This window comes from Pelodiscus sinensis, chromosome 12, assembly GCF_052426305.1.
Source record: "Pelodiscus sinensis isolate ZL-2025 chromosome 12, ASM5242630v1, whole genome shotgun sequence".
Classification (NCBI taxonomy): Eukaryota; Metazoa; Chordata; order Testudines; family Trionychidae; genus Pelodiscus; species Pelodiscus sinensis.
The window spans coordinates 13,931,505-13,948,571 of NC_143063.1; the positions used below are offsets into that span (position 1 = coordinate 13,931,505).

Sequence of the window (17,067 nt, forward strand, 5' to 3'; positions counted from 1 at the left end):
GAAATGGGATTACATCAATGCAAAATAGGTGCCTTTCACTTTGCACTAGCAGGGTCTACAGAGGGCAGTGTGCAACACATTAGCTCTGTAGTCTGGACTGTGGCACCGTAAAGACAAGACATCTGAAGTCACAGCTGTGATGTGCTTGTTAGCAAGAGGTAACACATTACAGAAGTCACAACTCTCACTGTGGTTATAGTCAGTGAAAGAGCATTTCCAGTCTTTGTGTTGCTTCTTGTTTTCACAGAGGATTTGTTGGATCACCTATTAATATGTGAAATATTTCTTAAAGGTAAATTGCAAAGTTAAGACTGCATTTTTCATGCACAATGTGTCTATAGTAATCAGTCCAAGAAGGGACTCGGAGTAGAGAAAAATATAGCAGCTTGTCTTTAAAAAAACCCCTTTCCTGTCTTTTAAAGTCCCCTGGCATAGATGGGATCTCCAAAGGGGAACCTGCTGTGACAAAAGTCTCATTGCAGTACATAGTATTTGTGAGTTCATAGAATAAAAAGTGCTGAGGACATAAGCAGCAAGAAATATTTCAGACAGGGCTGCTTGACAGGTGGGGAAAAATTATGTTTAAGAATTTAGTTAAAATGCATTGATGTGTTGAAAGCAAAAGGCATTCAGCACTCAGATCTGTGCTTCATTTGATCTTTGTTTCAGATTTAGTTTGGCTTTAAGATGGCAGTTCACAGTTGGTAGTAATCTTACTTACCTCTAAGCCAGGTCATGAGTTCAAAAGTCTCACATGTGAACACTTGAGCTCAATCTGAATAACAACACAAAAAAGGAGATTCAACACTAGGAAGTTGCTGCATGGTTAGAGCTAGTTTTTCCCAACCTCTTGATGCCACTCAGGTTTAAGATTCCATGAGATTTATTGTAAAAGGATAATCTTAGGTGTCCTAGAAAACAGTCATGCTCTCAAAACAAGTTCAAACATCCAAGGCCGTATGAGAACTATTGCTGAGGAGTGAACAGCTCACATTATCTACCCAAACATAGCACTTATAGGTATGTGCACATACAGATATGACATGTAGAAAATGTGGTTTTTGCAACCATATTTAAATCTGTCTCTACTGCATGGAATATGTCTACATACAACCATGAAAGAGAACCAGGCAGTAAAACAGCATTAAAAGAAGGCACTATCAGGCTCAGATCTCTCTCAGAAGCAATTAGCTCATGAAGTTCAGCTCTTGTTTTGGGGAGATGAGCAAAACCAAAACAGAATTATTTTCATACCAGGTTCTTTTTACTATTTATTTCTATAATGTCCACCATGTGGTAGGTGCACTCCAAACAGAGTCAGCAAAATCCCTGTCCCAAAAAGATCACAAACATAAATAGGCAGGTAAGGGAAGAAATGCAATAGACTTAGCAGTAAGTTAATAGCTCTTTATCCATATATTAAATATATTTAAGAAATGTAAACTATACCTAAATTATTCCTCAAGTGTGGCATTGTCAGTAGCACCTTTTCCACAGGCATCACAGACACAGGTTACAGGAGGGGCACAAATATGAGGAATGATTTTATAACATTATAAATAGGTAAAAATCAGTCATACTTACTCAGGAGTTTAGGCAAGGAAATGCAGTCTTCTCTCAGGATGACTCCAGGCTGCCCCCTCCTTCCTACCATCTGTACCCTATATTTTAATGAACTTCAGCATTTACTTTCCAACCACTTAATTCTTAACAATTTGGTTCCACCCTCTGAAGATTTAGCAGGTAAAAATGTGTTGTGGGACTTTGCCATTGCCTGTACAATCCATGGGCAAGTGCCTAGGGATTCTGTCGGGATATTAAAGTTTATATATACTACTCTGTAATTATGTAAACAATTTTCCCCCATATCTGCTAATTATCAAAGCATTTAAGCTCGCTTCCTCATGAACCTCTTTTCTTGTTTGATCTCAGGGTTAAATTAGAATACTAATTTGATCTGTCACTACAGGTTTGTCTCCACTATGTGGTGGATCAACACTGCAACGATTGATGAACCAATGGTTGATTTATCATGTCCCCTTAGACACAATAAATTGATCTTCACATGCTCTCCCAGCAACTCCAGTACTCCACCAGGATGAGAAGAGTAGCTGGAATTGATGGGAGAGCAGCCTATACTGATCTCACTGCATTGAAGATGCCATGGTGAGTACTGTCAACACTAATTGTATAGCTGAAGTTGTGTAGGATAGGTTGATGGTGGAAAGGGGTTAGTATGGACAAGGCCTTACATTTCTAGAATCAAACAAAAGAAAGAATATGAGAGCTCTTATTTCAACAAAGGTTCAGCAATAGCAAAAACAATGGTCAACAGTGTTGCATACTTTTGAAAGTTTACTCAAGTGCTTAAACCCGCTGTACAAAAGAAACAAGGCTGAGAAATTAGCCACTTGGGCCCTGATCCTGCAAACACTGACTCACGTGCTTTAGCTAGATTCATATATACATAATGAATAATTAACTTAATTCACTAGATTCATATATACATAATGAATAATTAACTTAATTCACAAAAATTTTCAGGATCAGGGCCTTTACGACCCTTTTTGGGGATAGGGAATGCCTTTTCAAAGTGCTTAGCACACTGGTGTCTCACTTTCATATGGGGACTGTAGTTGCTACTGAGTAGCGATAATTTTTAAATACAAAAGCCATCTGTTACAGCTTCAATCTTATTTTTGAGTACCACAACTCACATAGCAGCTCAAAAAATATTATTTGCATTCTGCAACATTCTGAGATTTCGAAATCTGGTTTTGTCCTGAATCAAGATGGAAAGTGAACATATTAGTGTTTTTACATGATTAATAAAATGTTTCGTTTTGCTTTTATTGAAGTTTCTTGTCAATAAGGTGAAATATTTCAACATTTAGATTATATTAAAGTTTGTAAGTGATAAAGAGAAAATGAAATGTCTTGATAATTTTCTGAATACATGGTCAACAAAATCAGTATTTCCACAAAAATGTTTCAAATTAATCAAATCAGCATTTTCCAATACAAAACGGTTTCATCTAAAAATGTTTAAACAGCCATACTATAGGACCTTCAGACCAATGATATTTTGTTATTGTCTTCTCCTGATCTCATATTACATTGTGATTATTTTTACCTTAGTGCTAGGGACCCCACACTGAAATCAGGGCCCCACTGAGCTACGCACTGTACAAACGCTAAGTAAGAGACAGATCTTACAATCTAAATACAAATAGCTAAGCAGTCCAAGTCAGTACAATGATCCCTCACACAATCTAGGCTTAGTTTTAAAATCAATCATAACAAGTAGGCAGAATAAGCTGTCATACAGTCAGTGCCGTTCCCTGTCAGGATTCAGGGTTGTCCCCATAGGTTCCTGACAGGTACTCTGCTCCGTCAATGATGATAAACTTTCGACTGCATATGTGTGTGCTCTCCTGTCCAACGTGCTAACCTTGTGCACTTGAGTTAACATGTCACACTCCAGAGAGAGCCCCCAGAGACCACAAATCAGATAAGGATCGAAATCACCCGAGCAGGTTTATTGCCAAATGACATATATTAACAGTTGTCAGCAGACAGGCCAGCTGCTAAACCACTGTGCACTGTAAGTCTTGGCAAAGTACCAACACCTATTAAGTGCACATAGCACACGCCTCCCCTCAGTTGGTCGGTGATCATCCTTTGCAGTGCCCTTTTATACAAACAAATTACATCACTTTTGACGTACCAGGTTGCCACCCTCTGTTACCTAGCTACCACCCCTCAACTTGCAGAAGTGTGTGGGGCGGGTCTATTTACTATACTTTATGTTGTCAACTTAGATCCGGTCCTGAACATTAGTTTTTGGGGAGTCGGTTGGTACCAAGATGACTTATTGAGATGTTCTGCTACTTCCCCTGGCTCACAGCCTGTACTTGATCCTCGTTCCTGGTGCCTCCCTATGTTTTTCCATGCTCAACCTAACTTACACAATTATACAATTATCAGTTGGGCCTCTTTCCTGGCTGCCGTGTTACTGTACCAAAGTCTGGATCATTAGATTCCAGGCCTGTTGCTGTTTTAATGTGACAGGACTTTATTCAGGCCTGCTGACTCCTCCATGTTACCAACCCTCCACTTACTGCATAAATGATTTCAGTGAGACCAAAGAGCTCAAGAAAGCATGCTGCCTCTCATGAGAAGGAAGAGGAGATTTGGGTATCTTGCATTAGTGAGGAGTCCAGAAGCAGTATCTGCACTACAGTAAGTTAAACTATATTAAACTCTACCCTACTGTCCTGATGAAGATGTTCCCATACAGCCTGTCTTAAACACATCTTCTTACGGCTTTTTTCTTTTTCTTTCTGAGACTCATCTAAGAGCAGAAGTCAGATTTAGCAAGTATCCTTGTACTGGGGGAAAATATGTTACAATATGGTTAAGTCCTGTCCATACTACAGACTTGTAACTGAGTTGTAACTCCTTGAGACAGCATATTGTAGCAAAGTCTCCTGGTTTGGTTTTGTGATCCAGGGTCTGTCCACACAAACATTTGGTTTGCACAAATAGTCAATTGGCAGAAGGTCAGATGTGAATATAACCCAAACACTAGCCTGCGCACATTAACTGTCTGTATGGATCATGCTGTTGAACATAAACACCTCATTAATGCACTTCCATCTAGTCCCATTTCAAGGAGAACTAGATGACTAACAAAGTATTAATGCACAACAGCAGGGTCCACATAGAGACAAAGTCCACAGAAAACTAGTGTTGGGTAGATTCACACCCCAGCTTCCTATATACTAACTGTTCATGCAGACAAACCCTCGGAATAGCTCTAAAATATTAAACTGAATTTTCAGAAGATAACAAAAAGGAGAGACTGTCAGGTTAAATACTTAAAAGCACAAACCCAAGTTCTATGGCATTTCCCATTAATATGCAAAATGGAGGACTGTAGGAGGGAAAAACATAAAATGGGCATCAGAATTTCTCTCTACTTTGGAAGCCTGCTTTCCAGGCTGGCATGGAAAAGAACAATTAACTGGGCACATTTTTTTCAGCTTCATATAGATAACATATTTATTGAAAATTTTCTCCACCAACAATGGTGAAATCATGACCAAAAATTACAAAACATCATGGTAGTTGACTTTATAAAAATAAACTAACGTATATGTTCTGTTGATTTGTATCAGTTTTCCTCCAATTTCAGTTTCTTACATTGTTAAAGGAGTCTGATGTAATTTATACTCTTCACCACAATACAGTATTACAAAATTTCATTCCATCTGAAAAAATGATTTTGCTTCCAAACAGCAGAGATCCTTAAAGTGACTTCTCTCCCTCTCCCCAAAAATAAATATAGAAAAAAGCCTTTAACAAATTTTAGTTTGGTCAGTTGAAAAAAAAAGGGTCCTTTTCCCCTCTCTTCTAGAGACTGAGCAGGCTTTTAAATAGTGTTCAAGTCTTTGGTGAGTTTAGCTGCTGAAAATTGCAGTTTTAGATATACAGGATTAAATTAGTCCCTTTCGTCAGAAGCCATAGACTGTGAGATGATACCAAATGTGAATCACTGGTTACAATCACATATATGATGAATCCTCACTGGGAGCAACCACCTGTTCAGTAAAAGCAGCTAATAAGAGATGGTCATCTCTGGCAAGAGTGGTCTGTCAAACAGAAGGCGTCTTTGGTGGATGAATCTGTTGCATAAGTTGTGGTCGCTTGAATCTTGGTTTCCGTCTCTTTGGCCTGCTCTTAGCTTTGTTGATTTGCACCACAAAGAATGCAAGAACCACCATGGCACCAAGGAAAGCAAAGACAGGGATTGTTTGCCCCACATCCTGATTATAGCGGCCAGGCATTATACCTGTAAGAGGGAGTGGTGAGGAAGGAGAACAATTAAAAACTATATTTGTTTCAATACTTTACAAACCACATTTACATTCTTTATCTACAGAACCTACTATACAATAATTATTTTTAATTAAAGCACAAACCAATTCACTCAGATTACATTTTTGAAAAGCAGATTAGAAAATTCAGAGCAACTAATGCAGAAGAGGAGGATCAATAAATCTGCAAGATAATATAAGAGATTTCATCTGAAGACTGTTTTGATAAATGAAGACCTATACTGGATTTGTATTTAGATTTTTCCCAAATAGCAACATTTTGCTTCTTACAAAAAGTTTTTAAAAACACCCAACTCTAACCATTAATTTACCATCAGATATATATTTTAAAATTGAGACAATACATTAATTACAAATCCCGATGCAGTGAAAGGATTGGTTTTGCACTCAGCTCAAGCCAATACAGACAGATCAACAGTGACATATTTGGGCTGGATTCTTTATTAAACCCTTAGTTCTGAAACCCTGAAACAGCAAGATATTGTATGTACTCCACCAACAGCTAGCTACTTTAAAACGGGTTCTTGAAGAGCATATGATGTCACAGTGGAGGAAAATTCCATGAAGGTGACACACTATGTTCAAACCGAAGACTGCTAATGACTCTATAGCTCCTCACTCCGCTTCTCTTTCTCAAAATATTTTTGAGTCAATTTTCAGGTCAGTGCAGTTAGGTCTTTTTATCTTAAAGGGAGCTGCTATCCACAAATGTTGAGACAAAACAGATACCAGAATAAGATTTAAAAAGCTATTGCAAAGACTATCAACATCCATCAGTTAACACCCAAACAAAATAACCGATGTCCTGCAAAGATCATTCATTACAAAAAGTCTCATTATTACTTTGGAACATTATCAATATGCACTTCAGTAGACAAAGATTAAAGATAATCTATTTTTACTGATTTAAAAAGCGTCTCTTTGCTGATTTGAGAGGCATCATCTAGTTGTCCGTGGCTGCCCAGAACAGGGTGAATGCCAGATGAACATAGAATCATAGAATGCTAGAACTAGAAGGGACCTCAAGAGTCTAGTCCCCTGTCCTCACAGCAGGACCAAGCACCATCTAGATCAGTGATTCCCAACCTTTTTCCCATGAAGGAACCCCTAAAATAATTTTTCATATCCCGAGGAACCTCTACCTATGAAAATGTTTGCTTGGCCAGAAAAAGTTGACAGCGGAGAGCGCAATTCAATTACTGCTAAATTATTGTCTAAGAAAATTTATTTGTAAAGAGCTGTTATATATATATATATAATGTCAGCTTACATCGTAAGAAAATTTTTTTGTATTTATTTATTCCACGATTTCTCATGGAACCCCTGACAATGGTCTGAGGAACCCCAGGGTTCCGCGGATCCCTGGTTGGGAAACACTGATCTAGATCATTCCTGACAGATGTCTATCCAACCTGCTCTTAAATACCTCCAGAGATCGAAATTCCACAAGATAGTACAGGTAACATATTACATAAAACTGTAGATTAGTTTGAATTTTTATAGTATCAGATTCTGTGTTTGCTTAAACTACACCAAATGTTTGCTGCTGTTTCATTTCTATGGATGAAAAGTTCTTCCAATTTTTTGTATACTATGAAAAGACTTACCATTACATCAGATAACATGAGACCATTGAATGAGAATGATGAATATACTTACAAAACTTATGGAAATGCATACAACTTTATAAGTCCCCCAAGCATATTCAGTTGCATTTAAATCACCTTATTTTATGGTAGACAACTTAACTAATTTTATAATAGATCTTTAAATCTTAAAAAATAACATGTACTTGTTAAATTCTATGAGTTAGGTATTTTTTTCACCACACACTGAGGTAATAAAACTCATGAACAGCAATTCCTATTCTGTGCTGATTAGAGCACAGTGGAGTATTGTGTCCAGTTCTGGGTACCACATTTCAAGAAAGATGTGGAGAAATTGGAGAAGGTCCAGAGAAGCGCAACAAGAATGACTGAAGGTCTAGAGAACATGAACTATGAAGGAAGACTGAAAGAAATGGGCTTGTTTAGTTTGGAAAGGAGAAGACAGAGGAGACATGATAGTGGTTTTCAGGTATCTAAAAGGTGTCATAAGAAGGAGGGAGGAAAATTGTTCTCTTCAGCCTCCGATAATAGGACAAGAAGCTATGGTCTTAAACAGCAGCAAAGGAGGTTTAGGTTGGACATCAGGAAAAACTTCCTAACTATCAAGGTGGTTAAAACTGGAATAAGTTGCCTAGGGAGGTTGTGGAATCTCCATCTCTGGAGATACTAGAGCAGCCTAGAGAGACATCTATCAGGGTCCTACTGTGAGAGCAGGGGACTGGACTCGATGACTAGGGTTACCAGATGGTATAACCAAAAAAACAGACAACCCCCCCCAAAAAAAAATTCTGTTGGGGGAGGGGAGGAAAGAGAGACCAAAGATGTTGAGGAAAAAAAGGACTCCGAGAGTTAAGCACAAAAAATAAAAATAAAACAGTATTAAAACAGCATGGCCCTTTCAGTGTGTGCAGAGTCAGAATAGGGATAGGAACAGGGGAGAGGTTGAGCACTAAGACCCAGAGAAGGCATTGCTTCCCCTTGATCTTTAGACTGTTTGCTGGCAGCCATTTTGTTTTCTTGATCAAGCCAGAACGCAGCTTCCCTGCGGAACCAGGTAAGCGGGGGTCCGGGAGCATCAAGGGCCCGGGGGGAAACGGGGAGGAAGTAGGGGGCTTGGCCCAGTTGCTAAGTATGTCGTAGGGTTGCCAGGTATCTGGTATTTTTGCCTCATGGCAGGGATGTTTTGAATTTTTTACCAAACAGGAGGCGAAAATACCAGACACCTGGCAACCCTATCGATGACCTCTTGAAGTCCCTTCCAGTTCTAGTGTTCTATGATTCTAAGCTGAAAGCCACAAAGTTATTACAAACAACTGCCAGTATTGCTTTGTCTCCAATTAGCCAGTTTTGTTAACATTCACTTCAAGGGTATTTCGAACAAATGACAAATATATGAAAGTTAATTTTAAATTTCAATACAGCAAACTACTGCACTCCCTGACATCTATGAGGCTATGTCTAGACTGCAAGCCTCTTTCGAAAGAGGCTCTTTCGAAAGATACTTTCGAAAGAGCCTCTTTCGAAAGAGAGCGTCTAGACTGCACGTTGAACTTTCGAAAAAGCGGCTTGCTTTTTCGAAAGAAAGCATCCAGTGAGTCTGGATGCTCTCTTTCGAATAAGCCCTATTTACATTGAAGAACGCCTTCTTTCAAAAGAGGAACTTTCGAAAGAAGGCGTTCTTCCTCGTGAAATGAGGTTTACCGCCATCGAAAGAAAAGCCGCGTTCTTTCGATTTAATTTCGAAAGAACGCGGCTTAAGTCTGGACGCAGGGGAAGTTTTTTCAGAAAAAGGCTACTTTTCCCGAAAAAACCCCTGAGTCTGGACACAGCCTGAGTGTTTTATACCTTTCTAAGAAAATGTGTAGAACCTCTCTCTCTTTGCCCCTCAGAAAAATTAATATTTACCTCCCGGAATGTCCCATGCTCCACTTTCTCCAGGAGATAAAGGTCTTACTTGGGGTCGGTTCTGCCGAAAGCTAGGTAAAGCCACTTTATCCAAGTCAATTGACAATAATTTTTGATGTTTCCAAAGGTTGCTGGAATAAATTAGAATATAAAAGCATTTACACATGAAGTCCAATGAACTCTGCAGAAATGTTATAAATGTAATTATGTAACACCAGATTTACCTGCAATTGCTTGGGTACTTAACTCAATTTTTGTTTTACTCTCGCAAATATCTAGCAGATATGTTGAAAGCTTCGGCCAGCAGATGGCTCCCTACTTCTCAAAATGAGATCCTCATTGTTCGGCTCCTTAACTCAATTAATTTTTGTTTTTTCTCATTTAAGTGAGTGAAAATGAGTGGGGCTGGTGATGAGGGGTTCAGTATGCAGTCCACCCCGGCGGAAAAGGACAACACCAGCCTTCTCTCACCACAGCAGCTACAGCTGGGGGAGGGGTGTAGGCAGATCCAGGTTCAGGTTTGCCTTCTCTCTGCATTCCATAGCCAGAGTGAGGAATGCAGCAAACTGTGACTACCTAACAAAAGGGAATTAACAGACTTACCCGGCCAGCAACGTGCCCCGTACGAATCGGGGAATGGAGTGCGGGGGTGAGTAGTGGAGCTTCAAGGCCTCCTGTCCACCCTAAAGGCAGACCCAGACCAGGAGGGGTGATACACTTCCAACCGGCCCCTTTCACCTGCCTGGTGACTGTTTTTTCTGTATGGTTTTATGGAAAGCAATTCCAGTTTGGGCATATCCTTACTTTGATTTAAGTTACAATGAGAGGGAGCTGCATACTGAATTTGGTGGTCCTAGCTCCTACCATTTATGAAGAGTTCTTGAACAAACAGGCAGACAGATACACACACAGATGGACAGACACACAGACTCTCTCAAATATTAAGTAGATTATATACAATTGGCATAAAAAGAAATTATATGAATCAACAAATAACTCACTAAATTGGATACACAGATTCACAAGAATAAAAAATTAAAATCAAATGCTGTAGGAATGAAGTTCATTAGTGGACTATTAATGAATATAGTGGCTTGGCCACCTCTAAACTACCAATAAGTGACGTAACGAAAAGTAGAGTAAACCAAAAAGTGATTTGGAAATATTTTCTGGAAAAAAAAAGTTGAATCTTCATTGTTACTTATCTGCAAAATCATATTAATTATAGTTTGGGGGTATTCAGATAATGTGCATTTGTGGAAAAATCTTTAAATCCCAAAGTTTTATAAATTATAGTATTAATGATAAGTTAGCTAAAATGTGTAGCAGAAGTGAAGTTTCAGTCATGCCCTCAAAAAATAGAAAAAATACCATGACTCTTTGATCAAATGACACTTTGATCAAATTAAATACTAAAAATTTCTTATTAAAACATTTAAAAGAATAAATAACAACCTGGGTGCAGTTTCATTCAAAGGCTGAGGTTTGGCCCAGGACAAGTGAGGACAAGCTGGAAGAGAACGAGGCTTTGGGTCTCCCAAGTGAGCCTCCAGCACTTTTGAATACCGATGAAGATGGTTACCTGTAATTTCATATTATACAAAGTTTACACCTGAGAAACTACAAGGATAAAATTAATATTTGTGCAAGATTTTAAAATATTTGTATTATCAAACAGCACTATGATTAAGAAAAGGAGTTTCTTATATAAAATGCCTTAGGGCTAAACCTCATTCTTATAAATTAAACAGAAACTCATAAAACAGAATTATGAATGTACAATCAATTGATAGGCAAGTTTTAAATCAAGCATATTAGATAAAACTGAGTGTTTCAAATACACTCGGTATCTATGAATTGGTATTTGAACTTAAAGGAAAAGCCTATATTAGGAACTAGCAGACTTACCCGGTGTTGCCCAGATCTTTCAGGGCAGAGCCTTTCAGATATGGGGACCAGAAGGCTGGTGGCTAGGGGCTTGTTCTTTCCCACCCTGGCCACCCTCAAGACTACCTGGGGCCTGTTTCTCTCCACTCAGACCACCCCGCAGCTGTCAGGGGCCTGTTCTCTCCCCCCAGCTTCAACGCTGCCGCCAAGGGCTGCGGGGGGGGGAAGGCTTGGGGCAGAGGGGCTATTTACTCGTGTGCTGGGAGGGAAGATGGTGGAGCCCCAGCAGCCCCTTTGGCCACTCCCTTGTGGGTACAGCTGCCCCCAGTGGCCACTCTGCAGGACAGAGCTCCCCTGCGGGCTCGATGCCCTAGTGGCAACTCTCATATCATGTCCCTCTGAAAGCAGCCCCTTTCCTTTGCATGTTATAGAATGCTGTGCCTGTTCTGGGTGCAGAGAAAAACCCCTCTGGTTCTCCTGGCACAACCAAACCCTGACCTTGCTTTAAGTTATGAGAAGAAGAAGCTGCATACAAAATTTGGTGGCCCTACGTCTTACCATTTAGGAGTTCTTGAACAAATGGACTCTCGGACACATAGACAGATGAACTCTAAAATATCTATCTATATCTAGATAGACAGACATATAAATGTGACAGTTACTACTCCAAATGCTATTTGCATAGAGTGATATGGATAACAAAAACTGTATATTAAAAATTACTGCTTTGTGTTTTTCATAATAGCTGAAGTCTTTAAATATGTAAATACAGCAGAAAAAAGGAGGGACTCCCCGAGTATTCTTGTGTTCTTAACACTGAATGTTCAGTGTATAACAGAATTAAACTAACACTAAGTATACAACACACTCACCTTCCATCCTCTCTGGAAGAAAGTATCCTGCTCCTGTTGGAGGTCGTTGTCTGCTTTCAGAATGACTGAGACTTGGTGGCATCACACCATAGGAAGTGTACTGAAGAAGAGAATCTAGTAGCCAAAAGCAATCTGTATGGATACAATGGCCCCCCAACCCACCAAAATACATTAAAAAATAACATATATTATGATACAGTTTGGACTTTAGAATAAACAAATGATTAAAAAAAGTTTTAACTAATGAATTTTAACTAATGAGTTTGAAATAATTTACCTAATGCTTTGAAATCTGGCCAATTCCTCTTTGTTTTACAAGCAGTACAAGTATTATCCCTGTTCAGTTTTAACTTTGGCTATGTCTGTACTGCACCCTTTTTCTGCCTAAGCTTATGCAAATGAAACGCAGAGTAGAATACTGCCGTGCTTCATTTGCATAATTAGGGGCCATTTTTGCGCAAAAGCCTCGTGCAAAAATGGCCTCTAATTAATTTTGCAAATGAAGCGTGTCGATATTCTTCTCCGCGCTTCATTTGCATAAGCTTTTGCGGAAAAAGGGTGCAGTACAGACATAGCCTTCCTGTCTGAACTTAGCAAAACGTATACCCCTAGATGCTGGGAGTAATTTAGTAGCTGCATCAAGGATGGGAACTTTGGTTTCGGCAAGATTTAGAACTTCTGATACCTCAAGCAAGATACTCCCCAAGACAGCAGGTCATCTGTGCATATGTAGAAGTCACCAACTGTCCTGATGTGAAAATAGCCTTAGCTGTTTTTACATAGACAAAATATTTTTGGTGGGAGATATTCTAAAGGGCAGAGGTTCTCAACTTAGTACTATCCCAATGTGATTCCAATATGGAAAAGGGGGTTACAGAAAAAATCTGGAAATACTTGAGTAACAAATTTCTTTATTGTTCTTAAGTGCTTGGTTCAAATGTCCCTAAAGCTATTTTGATCTTGCTGTAGAGCTTGCTCTAGTTAAAATTAAGATCACAGGTCTGAAGCTCTCTGAAATGTTAGTTTGTAGAATACAGGCAGTCCCCGGGTTACGTACAAGATAGGGACTGTAGGTTTGTTCTTAAGTTGAATCTGTATGTAAGTCAGAACTGGCCAGCAGCGGCTGAATCAGTAGTGCCCAGAGCGGCGCTGCGGGACCAACCGGCAGCGCCCCAGCTGCTCTGCCCCAGGGTCCACAACAAAAGCCTGGTCTGCTGGGGGGGGGGGGGGGGGGGGGGGGGGGGGGGGGGGCACACTAGGAAGCCTAATCCGAACTATCTAGTCCCGGCACGGGGTTCGCACTAGCCGGCTTTTAAAAATGGTGGCGCCGGCTTTATGCTAATGAAGCCCGGGAAATTCAAATCCCGGGCTTCATTAGCAAGTTCAGTATGCATACATTACCCCCCTAGTTCGAACTAGGGTGGTAGTGTAGACATACCCTAAATTAGCTATTATCATTCAAGTCTATCTAAGTCAAGCAGTATTCAAGAGGTACAGATGTTTTCTGCGATTTGTGGCAAATGTCATCCACTACCAATTCGTAGCTCAAACTGCGTATCTTATTTCGAGTTCTGGTGCAGTGTGTAGAAGCACCCTTAGAGATTAACAAAAATATATAATTTGTTAGTCTATAAGGTGCTACAGGACTACTCTTTTTTTGGGGGGGATGCTATTTCGAAATAGCTTATTTTGAAATAAAACACTATTACGAAATGTCACTTATTCCTCGTAGAATGAGGTTTCTAGGGACATCGGAATAGTGAGACTGAAATAACGGGCTTGCTGTTATGACATAGGATAGCTATTTCGGGATACTCTGGTATCCCAAAATAGTGCTGCAGTGTAGACATAGCCTAAGGTGCTACAGGACTACTCTCTTTTTTTTTATAATCACTCATGTGAGGGATCTTAGAATTCAAATGCTGAGGGTGCCCTCGTTGGTGCCAGTACTCCTACCCCTCATGAAGAGTAAGGGAAGTTGACCTGCTGTGGAGAGGGCGGCAAAGTTTGAATCAAGGTACATCAACTCCAGCTACTCAACGTAGCTGGAGTTGCATATCTTAATTCGAACTTAGTCCCAAGTGTAGACCTAGCATTAGTCTCACAAGGGAAATGGCAGAAAAACAACTGTTTTGGAATTTAAAAATCTTAGACTAGACAAAGCACTTGATAATGAACCATAAGGAAGAATCATGGTTTGCAGAGAAATAGACTGTGTGATCTTTTGCCCCTGATTGGTCTTTTGCCCCTCTATGATTCTGTTACCTATCAATTTAAATAGTTAACGATACAGCAAGAAGCTATATTTGATTTCTCACAGGTACCATTGGTTGCTCTGTGTGAGATACAGAGCAAATTAGGACAGCATACCTGGGAAGTTAAGTTGTATTATAAATTCCCATTGTAATATGTTTTAGGGGGGATAAAGACCAATAAATCCTTACATAATGCTAGACTTACTGATGATAAACAGTAATGCAAAAACACATTTTAAAATAACACTATAAAAATAGACTCATGAAGTCCAATATTGTGCCTACATTACTCCAAAATCAAATTTGCCCTCAATTTACAAGTAAAAAGAAGTTTGTTTGTTTTTTTTAAACCGCTAATCCTGGAAATCCACCCTCATATCTCAAAGTAATGCTATGTTCTATTAGAAACAGACAGGAATCTGTATAAATATAAGGATCAGATCTGCTGAGTATCATAAAGTCATTTTACATAGTCACTGTCCTATTCATAACTGGATACATAGACAGAGCATATTCAATCCAGCTATGAGTGATCAGATTATTCCAACTGTTAGAGGCATTTAGATTTTTTTCGTAGCAAGCATTCATTTTGCTGATGGGAGCTGTAAACCATCTAAGCACTGGTGTCAGTATATCAAAGCAATTCGTTCTGAATATCAGAGATCATATACCTTTTTGCCGGTGGCTATCATCTAAGCAGTTAGAATCTCCGTACAGAACTATTCTTCCTCCACCTTCAGAAGGAATTTGGTAGAGTCCCAAAATGGGGACATTTTCAACTATAGCAGTCTCCTGCTTTAAAACTTCAAGACCTAAAACAACAGAGGGAGAAAGAATTTAAAATTTTACAAAAAGCCATATGCAAATTTTAACATCTCTCACCCCCACACAAACCCCCAGCACTTTAGAAGCTATAAATAATAAATATTCAAGAAATGAATTAATCTGGCTCTTAATTTGAGATTAGATTAATGAGAAAATTTCTAAAGATATTTGGCAACAGAATAATAAAACTACTCCAAGGACCTACTTTTCTAACACTGCCATGAGTTTTTAATTTTCTTTAGTGCAGTTGCAGAATCAAGACTCAAGCCTTTAGCTGGCTTTAATACTCGGTATTGAAAAATCCTAAAATTTCACCTACAATTTACCTAGCATCTCAAGTTTTAAAATAGCAGACAAGGTTTTCTATACAAGTTTTTTCCCCCATTGGAAAGAATGAATTTTTTTAAAGAGTTTAAAATGACGTTATTCAATTAATTTCTTGCAAGGGTGTTTAAACACTGACAATTACAACACATTCTGCTTAACATCCACATGTATAACTACCATGTTTAAATATTATTAGAAGTTGAATAACGTTAATGTAATTAGAAGCAAGAATACAGTAGTCTCAAAGTAAGACATTCCCTCTCTGTAAAAAGAGCAACAAAATGATAAATAAAAAGGTTCCCCAGAGTGGGAGTTGCGCTCACGGGCCCTAACATACCCCTGCCTCAGCTCCTTCACCTTCGCTCTGACCTGGTCTAAGGTGCAGGGATGGTGGCCTTTCCTTGCAAGGTCATCAGCCATTCTGGCGTAAATGTCAGCGTTCCTCTGCCTGGACTGTGGGGCCTGAAGAGACTCCTCCTCGGACCAGAGCTCAAGGAGGGCTTTTATCTTGGGCCCAGACTAGAAGGGTGCCCGGCCTTTGGTGGCCCTGGCTTCCAGCAGGGATGTGTCCCTGGAAGGGCCAGAGGAGTCTTGGGGGGCTTGTCCCTGGGACATGGCTCCAAGTGGCCCTACCAGGAAGAGCTGCGCAGTCAATGTCCTGGCTGGAGCTGGCTTGCTGCCAGAATGCTAATCCTGGGTGCCTATGCCTTTTAAAGATGGCTGCAGGCAGGAACAATAGAGTTGAAAGCTGTGGCAGGAGTGTCCACCAGGGCTTCTTCCTGGAGACCTTTATTTTTGACAAATTCTTCCCTGCATCCACACTTACCTTTTGTCGACAGAATTCTGTCAACAAACGCATTATTCCTCGTAAAACGAGATTTACCGCCGTCGACAAAACTGCCACATTCTGTCGACTTACTGTCAACAGAACATGGCGGCAGTGTAGACACAAGTATAGTTTTGTCGACAAAACCCTGTACTCTAGACACACCCAAATTGAATCTCTTTCCAAGTATTGAAATTAAGTTGTCTGGTCTATAATTCCTTAACAAAGGGGTGGGCAAAAGCCGCTCAGCGGGCTGGATCCAGCCTACTTAGGGCTTTGATCTGGCCTGCAAGGCAGTTCCAAGTCCCACCCCCAGCGCAGCGGTCAGCAACTTATGGCATGTGTGCCGATTTTCAGCAGCACAAGGGAGAGAGTTCAATCCCGCCCCTCCTTCCCCAGGCAGCTGTTAGAGAGCACTCCCTCCTCCTGCTGCAGGTTAGGCTGTGGTGGGAAGAGGCAGCGCTGGAACTGAGGCTCCTTAGCAGGGACTGAAGGTGCTGTGGCTACATGGTCCGGGGCCAGCCCTGGAGGCGCCACTGCTATGGCCGTGCGGTTTGGGGCTGGCTCTGGAGGTGCTACTGCCACAGCCCATGTGGCTGTAGTGCCAGCCCTGGACTGCATGCTCGTGGCAGCGGCGCCTCCAGGGCTGGTTCCAGACGATGT

The 17,067-nt window shown here is 40.2% G+C and overlaps 1 protein-coding gene across 1 annotated transcript in view; it reads right to left on the bottom strand.

The window, feature by feature from the left end:
• Positions 1-5,046: 5,046 nt before the first annotated feature.
• MBTPS1 (membrane bound transcription factor peptidase, site 1) overlaps positions 5,047-17,067 on the bottom strand; it is an 88,109-nt gene continuing 76,088 nt past the window's right edge. Inside the window, exons 19-23 of the mRNA XM_075940324.2 lie at positions 15,098-15,238; positions 12,172-12,303; positions 10,868-10,994; positions 9,413-9,543; positions 5,047-5,854 (exon numbers count right to left, since the gene is read on the bottom strand). Of these exons, the coding sequence (XP_075796439.1) occupies positions 5,658-5,854; positions 9,413-9,543; positions 10,868-10,994; positions 12,172-12,303; positions 15,098-15,238 (728 nt within the window). The 3' untranslated portion in view covers positions 5,047-5,657. The remainder of the gene's footprint in view (positions 5,855-9,412; positions 9,544-10,867; positions 10,995-12,171; positions 12,304-15,097; positions 15,239-17,067) is intronic.